The sequence below is a fragment of the Aegilops tauschii genome, chromosome 4, assembly GCF_002575655.3.
Source record: "Aegilops tauschii subsp. strangulata cultivar AL8/78 chromosome 4, Aet v6.0, whole genome shotgun sequence".
Classification (NCBI taxonomy): domain Eukaryota; kingdom Viridiplantae; phylum Streptophyta; class Magnoliopsida; order Poales; family Poaceae; genus Aegilops; species Aegilops tauschii.
The window spans coordinates 521316912-521326410 of NC_053038.3; the positions used below are offsets into that span (position 1 = coordinate 521316912).

General features: G+C 50.0%; 2 protein-coding genes across 2 annotated transcripts; one reads left to right on the top strand and one right to left on the bottom strand.

Annotated features, from left to right (window-relative positions):
- Window positions 1–2631: 2631 nt before the first annotated feature.
- On the top strand, window positions 2632–4509 carry LOC109742973 (protein C2-DOMAIN ABA-RELATED 8-like). Its single transcript, XM_020302073.4, has 3 exons — window positions 2632–2940; window positions 3568–3663; window positions 3942–4509. The coding sequence occupies exons 1-3, from the start codon at window positions 2818–2820 to the stop codon at window positions 4230–4232; spliced, it is 510 nt and encodes a 169-aa protein (XP_020157662.1). The 5' UTR covers window positions 2632–2817; the 3' UTR covers window positions 4233–4509.
- A 1281-nt stretch (window positions 4510–5790) lies between these two features.
- On the bottom strand, window positions 5791–8347 carry LOC109742944 (uncharacterized). The gene is made up of 6 exons (XM_020302046.4): window positions 7178–8347; window positions 6968–7036; window positions 6739–6841; window positions 6583–6654; window positions 6388–6476; window positions 5791–6173 (listed from the first exon to the last, which is right to left on the bottom strand). The coding sequence occupies exons 1-6, from the start codon at window positions 7790–7792 to the stop codon at window positions 6030–6032; spliced, it is 1092 nt and encodes a 363-aa protein (XP_020157635.1). The 5' UTR covers window positions 7793–8347; the 3' UTR covers window positions 5791–6029.
- Between the last annotated feature and the right edge of the window lie 1152 nt (window positions 8348–9499).

Below are 9499 nucleotides of genomic sequence, written 5' to 3' on the forward strand. Positions count from 1 at the left end.
AACTGTTCTGGCTAGAGCTGCCATTACGACAACTTGGTTCTGCCCGAGAAGTTGCACCAGCCATCCTAGGTCTAAATGCCTGCTCAAGCACATCAATTTGCAGCCTCACATGAAAATTCTCTTTCTCCTTATGCCTAGCAAACATGGTAGCCAGCTCTTCATCATTACTAATTGTCACCCATTTCTTTTCCCCATCGTAGTATTTGTATTCCACTTCATCAAGCAAACTCCAAGGATATTGGCTGCAAATTACCTCCCCAAATTGTCTGAAACTCCAATTACAAGCCATTGGCAACAGATAATCGAAACCTCCTTGGAATTTCTTCTTATTCTTTGCATTCAACATGTACCGTCCCTTCTAATGTGCACCAAGAAAGCGAACCTCAACTCCATCCTAACCGATGAAAAACAGAGACGCAATCAGCACACTAACCGGGCAAATCGACTGTTCAAATGCACAACTAAGCTCAATCTAAACAGGAGGCGTGACTTACCCCTCTGGAACCCAGTCGTGGACGCGAAGGATCTCCGGCCCGATGCCTGCCTCGCCAAATACTCTGGGGTCGTCGCCGCTCGCCATTTCGCCCTAGGGTTCACCCTCGTACTTCCTCTGTGTGCACCAGCCCCCCACCTATCAGCGCTCCGGCCGGGTGTACGGAAGGAGGCCACGCCGCGGGTCGAGCAGGTGGCGGGCGTCCCACCCGTGGCATCGATGGAAGGTGGCGAGCAGAGCAGATAGCGGTGGAGCAGGATGGCCGCGGCAGCGCAGCTGGTGGCGGCGGCCGGACGACGGACGGGACAGAGTGGGCGCCGAGTGCATCGGTTAGAACCCTAGGATTGATTTGGGGATTTTGTTGCACGGTCCCACATGTCAGCTCCGGATCCACGTCCATGCGGTCCCACGTGTAAGCTCCGGACCCACTACCACTAACGCCGGCGGACGGAATGGACTCAAAATTGCTCGTTTGGCCTCGTCATAGTCGTTGCGCACAGTCTAGGGGCAAAACTGAGCACGATTCACAACTGAGGGTAAAACTGAGCACATGGACACCACTGAAGGCAAAAGGATGATTAACCCTAAGTTTAACGCTTTATGTGATCTAGGGGCTAGTGTGTCTACTATCCTGAAATCTTTATATAATAAACTCAATGTTGGTCCTTTTGTTATAAGTGAAATAAAATTAAACTAGGCTGATTCCACTTATACGCAAGCAGTAGGTATTAAGAATGGTGTTATTGTTCAACATTATGGATGCCCTGCTCTGATTGATATAGCTGGAGTGGATATGCCTAAGGATCACATTGCTCCGATTATACTCGGTAAACCCTTTTTAAGGACTACAAAAGCTATTGTCAATGTCTACGAGGGGAATGTAAGATTTGATCTTCCCTCTCGAGATCCTTTTGCCAAACACTTTCCCAGGAAGGAAAAATCCAAGGTTTACGTTGGTGATGGGATCACCTTGAATGCTAGAAGCCAAGGTATGGTTGTACTCATGCCAAAATACAAGTAGTTGTCAACGCGGTCGAGCTTAATGACCGTAAGCAAAGCGCTTTATGGGAGTCGGCCCATGTGAATAAGGGTTAGAAAGAGTTTTCGTTTGTTTGTTTGTGTCTTAATAAAAGAGTGATTGAAGAAGAGGAGAAGAAGAAAGGTATTTATCGCCTCCGATTGAACAGGTCCTCCTGACGCCACCGCTTGTTTGACTCGGACAGACCCTCCTCATGCCGCCGCTTGTTTGACTCGGACGGGCCGACCGAGGTTTCGACTTTCTCTTTTTTCTTGTTGACTTCAATGACATCCGTTGTATCAATAGGGGCGGCCATATCCGAGGGATTGGATATTGTCGTGATTTTCCTAAAAATGGCAGTACCTTTTCTTGTTTCATGAAAAGAAAAGGAAGACAGCTTTGTATGGAAAAAAGTAAAGTTGAGAGAGAGAGGGGGGTAGTAAGTGGGCTGAGATGGGCATGCATGTGATTTCCATCCATACTGCGCAGAGCGTTCGTCTTCATACGAGTTAGCGTTGTCAACACAAAAATTCATCGGCCATGTCCTAAAGTCATCACACGGTCTTTCCTTCAAAAAAAAAGTCATCACACGGTCTGAGAGGAAGTCGAACCTAGAGGCAAGTTGTTGGGAAGGCGTGGACCCACACTTATAGTGAGCAAAAAATGTTTTGACTCCTAATAAAACATCAAATCAATAGTTACATGATGCAATTCGAACTCAAGCAAATTCATTTTTTTCATGTATATTCGACTTTGCGTTGTACTCCACTTTGCACCAATTTTCAAATTTGATCCTTCCATGCCGTGTTTTGAATAACAAAAATATATAGCTCGTCTTTCCCTCCCTCTATCGGTTTGGGGACCAAGCCACCCAGCCTCGTCGATGTTGATTTAAAAATTCTTATACGCAAATTACAGTGTAAAGCTAAATTACTCACGCTGGTTACGAGATGCAATTTCAAACGTTTCCTTTTGTAGAAGAAATTTGCAAGCTTCGCCACGGCAAAAAAAGAAGAGAAATTTGCTATCAATTCTTTCTGAAACGGAAAAGGCAGCGGGATTTGGAATTTACTCGACACTTAATGAGTAGTAACATTAATTCCCATTGCCATACGTACCGTCGCCGCCTGCCTCGGCGGAGTCGCCGATAAAACCCGGCGCCGGCCGGCCGGCAGCTGTTGGCCGCATCCATGCCACCCTGCCGCCAGCCCGCTCCTCTCCTCGCCCAGCCTGCTCCGCTCCCATCCAGTGCCTAGAAGCCGGGGATTCGTCCGTCGATAAACCTGTACTGTACCGGCCGTCTGCCATGGCTTCGGAGCCGGTGCTCGGGAAGCTCAGCGTCCGCGTCGTCCGAGGCCACAACCTCGTCGTCGCAGACCCACTCACCCACACCAGCGACCCCTACGTCGTCCTCTACTACGGCTCCCAGGTCAGACCATCATCTCTTATCTTCTTCCCAGTCCTTGACGTAGGAGCCGTACGTGTGTCGCCGCCGGCGGCCGGCTGCTGAGCGCCCCGTGGCCAAGGTCGCAGCAACGACCCAGGGCATAAGTTATGGCCGCGTGGGATCGGGTTCAGGGCGGGTGTCTATCTTCTCCAAAATCGATTTGTGCTCGCAAGATGTTCGATAGATGAACAAGTTTCTGACAGCTATTAATTCTTTGAATTTAAGCTAATAAATGTAAGCATGTTTGGCATGATGATTGATATGAATCAGACTGTAGTTCGTCCCAGCTTTTTTTTAGATAAGAGGCATATTGCCCGGCTGTAGCGATCTGAAGCCCTTACAGAGTGCACACTTAAGGTTCGCGAGAAACGGAAGTACCAAAGAATTAGTTGAGTGAATTAGTTCTTGTTTATCTCCTCGTGGAATTGTTGTTTGCCTTTGATAGAATTAGTTGAGTGCTATATATTAATTTCGGACAGTGGAGTAGTAAACTGTAATTTCTGCAGTTAACTTACAGTTTCTGTAACATGGACAGATATCCTGTTTCTCACCATTACTGCTAATTTCATTATCTCTGCGTTACTGAAATTTTATTTCCTCATGGTGTAGAAGGTGAAGACTAGCGTTCAGAAGAAAAATGTCAATCCTTTATGGAATGACGTACTGGTGCTCCCTGTCACAAATCTTACAAAGCCGGTGAAACTTGTAAGTCTCCTGTTTGAGTTTCTTCATCAAGTAAACTCTACTAGAACTTTGCGTGTGTGTGTAACCCGAAGTTGAAAGAAACTTCAATATTTGTTACATACAGTAGTATTTTCACAAATTTCTTAAATAAGCCCCCAAAAAACGATCGCATAGAATTTTCTTCTGAGCTGAAACATGAAAGATAGGGGTTCCTTTTACACCGTAGGTCCACAGATGGTTCGCAAAGTTATTAAATGAACGAGCTACTTATATATCCAACTGGCAAAAACATTATGCAGGAGGTTTTTGATGCGGACACATTCACCGCGGATGACAGCATGGGAGTGGCTGAGTTCAGCGTAACTGACATCTACGACGCCGCGAAGCTGGATCTAAAGCATGCCTCTGACGGAACCAGGATCAAGACCATCTACCCGGTTGGCGCAAACTACCTTGGCGGCGAGAGCCACGTGTCGTGGAAGAATGGCAAGGTCGTCCAGGACTTGATTCTGAAGCTGAAGAACGTCGACAGTGGCTCCGTCGTGCTGCAGCTGGAATGGGTTCACGTCGTCCCTGGTGTTACGCTTTAAGCTGAGCCCGGCCGAATGTTATCGCAACCTTGTTTGATGAAGCTGCAGCTATGGTTGGTTCCTGTTCCTTGTGTCAGATGTGGTAGCAATTTGTGGATGTTGTGGTTTGACAGTGCATGTGGTGTGTGTGCGCGTTATTGACTTCAGCTTGATGTGTGCACTGTATTTCTAGTACTGTGGTTGAGGAGTTTGTGCTTGAAGTCGAACAAATAAGAGACACCGTCTGTGATCAACTGCACCAAGAGGTGTATTTTAAAGATTCAGAGCTTAAATTGAAGTGATCGGCTGGTAATTAGTTTACGTAAATTTCGACCCGGAAGACTGTAAAATTAGAAATGTAGTATATTTTATAAGGAATTGAGTATTCGGGTGTTTGGTTTCACGCATCGTTGGGTGGGCTCACAGAACAATCAAAAACAAAGAACAACGAACAAAGACAACACAAACTAAAATCTTTAAGGACGGGCTCGCAGGCCCTTGGCACCGGCAAGGTTCCATTGCTTGTGCTCTAACTAACTTGTCGACCATGGACTGTAGTGTGGCCGCATTGGCCCAGAAATTATGCCCTTTCCAGCTGGGCCAAGCTCCCAAGAAGAGTAAGTTGTAACCTTCAAAAGAAACACAGTAAGTTTTTTTTTCAAATCGGGCTACTGCCCTTTCCATTACTTTCATAACGTAAATTGTTGGAAATGTGTCTTAGAGTCAATAATTATTATTTAATTATTTCTAAGTTTATGATTAATATTTATGTTCTATGTTAACTGATATGGCTATCGAGTCTACGATAACCAAGAGGCTCACAGAAAAACTCATATGATTAATCTTTTGGTATGTATCGTGTTTCTCCCTTTGTTGCATGGTTTTCCTTGGGGTTTTCCCCTTTCAGATTTGTAGGTTCTGTAATCTGGAGTCAGTTTAAAAACTGTTGCCCTGATTATTGTAAATATCTGAAGTGATTGATGTTGCTAGTGGTGGTCGAGAGCTGGGCCGCACCCCGGTTGCTCACCATTGGTTTGAATTTGCAGTATGCTGCAGCAGTTTGGTTATTTTGGTTCTGGTTTGTAAGCTAAATTTGTAATGGTATCTTTTAATGGAAATCAGGAGCAACCCCTTTTACAAAAAAAATGATGTGGAGGATTTGGGTCAGTCGGGACGTGCGAGTTTTCCGCCAATATACTATCTGATTTCACTTTATGAGCAGACCGACTTCGAGCAGCTGAAATAAAAGCTCACACTGGGCTGTGCCGCGATTTTGTCTTCTTCTTTTCTTTTTGCCCTTCACCTTTTGAGCCATCATCAAAGATTGGAGCTACAACACACATTTCAGGGGCTCGACAACACACAAAAAGCTGTTGATGTAATTGCAACCACATAAAAGAGCTCATCTATATGTCGTCTTCATAGATATACATGATACAGTTAACTAGTTTCAGTACTAAACAGTACACATACGTACACATACACACACTATGTATTGGTGTGATGCCATCCTGTTGGTGGCACTCTGTCGCAGACAAAGTGTATGAAAACCTCATTCAGAGGCGCAACAAGACACACAGAGAAAAGGTCATCTGATATATCGGCTTCATACATACTACATGGACATGATACAGTTAAGTACTTCGTTTCTATACACTAGCACACGTATAAGTATTATATATATGTATACACTGTATGTTGACGTCATGCCATCCTGCCTGCATATGTACATCTTGTCTTGTACTACTAGAGTCTCCTCTCTATCTGTATCGTAGACTAACTGTATCAAAACTTGGTCCCCAGCTCGCTAGATGGCGACTAGAGTTCGTCTGAGCTTCGTCTAATTTCCTGGACCCTTTGTCGCAACCTTCTCCTGTGGTCTTGGATTTTCCATAGCCCGTGGCCAAGGACCACCGCGGAGTATATGCCGTGGGTGATCATCGGCGCCAGAATGTTGCCCGTCTGCATCCATCGCGTCGCGAATCAGATATATATATATATATATATATATATATATATATATATATATATATATATATATATATATATGTGTGTGTGTGTGTGTGTTAGCCAATTAGATAATCCATCATCAGGAGACCATGTTGACGATGCCTCATTCAGTAAATGGATCAGTAAATCTATGTAAAGTAGCTAGAGAAGTAACTAAAATGGTTACCTGGATCCATTCGAAGCCGAGGTAGAAAGCCAGGATGCCTTCCAGGAGAGGTGAGTATATCTTCCTCATCTGCCGCCGTTGGTACCAAGCTGGAAGTTCAAAAAGAATCATGTTACTACATCATCTCTGTTTTCACACATCTTATACCTCTTGTTAGTGAATGCGGGATAAGAGAATACACACATAGAAACACACCTGAAAACAGTTTCTTCATATTCTGTCGCCCGGCGTGCGAGCGCATGACCGGTGTCACCACATAGGTAGGGTCTGAAATAATAACACGGCAAGAGATGGGCTCAATTTCATCTGAAACAACAGCAAGCATGTTACGGAATCGGCGGGTTCAGTTACCTTTGGGGGCGGTAGCGATGTAGTAGAGGGACCCCGTGAGCGCGGCGGTGATGGCGGCGGCAAAGGTTTGCGCGAACGGCACAAATGGAGGCACCATTCCACTCTGCAGATATATATCAACAAAAAGAAGCAAGTACAGTTAACTACAGTTATGTTCATCAGTCAAAACAGATGAACTGAACTGAACTGAAGAAAATCAAGTGCAATTTAAGTCACAATCAGTACATACCAAGGACACAATCCCTCGGGCATCTTTCATCAGCTCCGTGCCTCTCAGGAATATATCGGCCAATGCTCCCTGCAATTTTCATCAATTGATTCAGCTTCAAACTATACTGAAAATGAGATATAATTTCTTTCTCATTTTAGATGAAAAATGGGGAATATAATCAGTGGCATCGATCAATCAATCATCTGCACTCGAGCAATAAATAGTTACCTGCACGGCGGCGCGGTAGAAGAGCTCCTCGCCGACGGAGCTGGCGGCGACGACGAGGATGAACTGCCAGGGGGACATGCCGGCGAAGAAGGTGCGGAGCTCCTCGTCCTCCACGTCGCGGATGGCGCGGGCGTGGGGCGAGTACTTGACCACCTCGTCGTCCAGGATGAAGAGCAGCGCCATGATGGGCGGCGACGCGTAGCCGAGCCCCTCCACCAGCGCCGTCAGCGAGGGGTGGAACCCGCCGGAGGAGTCGATGCCGGCCATGTCGCAGATCGCCCGCCCCGCCAGCGCCATGCCCGCGTAGATGCCGATGCCGTAGCTGAGCCTCACCACGGCGCCCAGCTTCTCCCACATGGCCAGCTCCGCGTCGCGCGCCCCTCCGAACCCGTCCGCGGCGCCGACGACGGCCGGCACGTCGACGACGGGAGGCCCATCAGCGGCAAGGCGACCGGCCGGCCGCCCCGGCTCGACGCCGTCCCCGCCGCCATGGTGCGCCCCGGCGCGGAGCCTCCAGGCGCCGGCGCCGGCGCGGAGGGCCCGCGCCGGCGTGATGCCGATGGAGCAGTGGGTGTAGGAGGAGCAGCTGAAGCTACATGGCGCCGCCAGCTCCATTAACCAACGGAGCACCTAGCTAGCAAGCAAGCTCCGGTCGACGGCGTCCTCCCTCCCCTCCTCTCCTCCCCGTTCTTGCTTGCTCCAAGATACGATCTTTCCCAACCGGCTGCAGGCAAAGTAAATCTGAGGGGAGCTGGTGGGCAGTGGAGGTGAACAAATGAAGTTTTTTAATGGCGGCGGTGGTGGCTCCACGATCGGGACGCCGGATATACTAGTATTTGATTTGATTCTCCAACCTCTGCCGTCTGTCGTTACGTTACGGTTTGGGAAATCGGATGAGAGGGGGGGAGGCCGCCTGCGTGGCGCTTTGCCAGTGGGCGCTGGCAGATGAGAGGGATTCGCCTGGCCAACCACGGCATGCCATGTCAGCCAGCCGATAAGGTAAGGTGATTGTTGCCTCGCTGACATGGCACCCATCCACCCATCTCTCTGCCACTTGGTCGCTGTCTCGGCCTTCTCTTCTCCTGTCTCCACCGGGGCTACGAGGTCGACATACTACTGCTTGTTTGCTGACACATGTTTAAGTTCGAATTTTCGAGGTTGAAATGATCCGCCGACTGAGAAAACGACTTTGGTTTTGTCGTTGTCAGTTTAGAGCATCTCCCCCCCCCCCCACACACCCCCCCAACAGGCCACCAGGGCGTCTTTTTTAGCGCCGACGCCGAAAATTCGGTCCAGCCGCGTCCCAGGATCTTGTTTATCGCCGGTTTGGGCCGAAATAACAGTCGGAGAACCCGAGCCGAACCCAGCCCCCCGGGAGGCGCTTGGGGGCGCCGGCCGAAGCGAAAAGGCACGTGGGCCCGCTCTGTCGGCGACAGATAGGCCTTTTCCCGCCGTCCCCCCTCCCCCCCCACCCCTGTTCCCTCCATTTCCTCATTGCTCTCCTCCTCCCCCTTCTGCCCCGCCATTCTCCTCCCGCTCCCCGCCATCCGGCTGCCATGCCGCCGACAAAGTATTCTGCCCCTCGCTCCGCTGCCGTTGCCGATTCCACCCAGCCGAAGCGGAGGAAGCCGAGGGCGCCGATGGCAAAATCACCGGGCATGTCCAACGCCGAGTGGAGAGCAGAGGTTCAGCGCCAGGAGGCTGTCACCACCGACCGACTGAACAGGCTCAACGCCAAGAAGGCCAGGGACGCGGCCGCGTCGGCGGCAACGGCGGCGGCGGCGGAGCAGGCAGAGGTGTCTCACGCGGGGATGATGAATCCGCCCGGCCACTGCCCGCAAGCTACGTGGAGCCAACAGAGCGTCGCGTCGCCGGCCAACTTCTCGCCACCGCCGCCGCCGCCCTGGGCGTACGCACCCTCGACTGGCTACTCTGACGGCGACGCGCATGGGGGATTCAACACCAACATCACCTTCCCACATGGCGCGCCGCCACGTGCCTCACCCTCCGATCTGAACCCCGACCAGCGCACTCCCTCGCCCGCGTTCACCGGCCTCCACACCCAGTACAACTATTCGCCGCCGACGTACACAGCCTCGCCGACGCCGCCTTTGCGCAGGGGCGCCCTGCCCTTCTCACAAGCCTCGGCGCCACATTTCGGCACCCCCGACGCGACCGACATCGAGATGGACGAGATCATCACGAGCGGCTCCGTCGCCGCCGCCTCCTACCCCGAGTTCCACGCGCAAGACGACACAATGGACACCGCGGCCGACATGGACGACGAGCTCGACGACGCCGAGGAGGAAAAGGAGGAGGAGA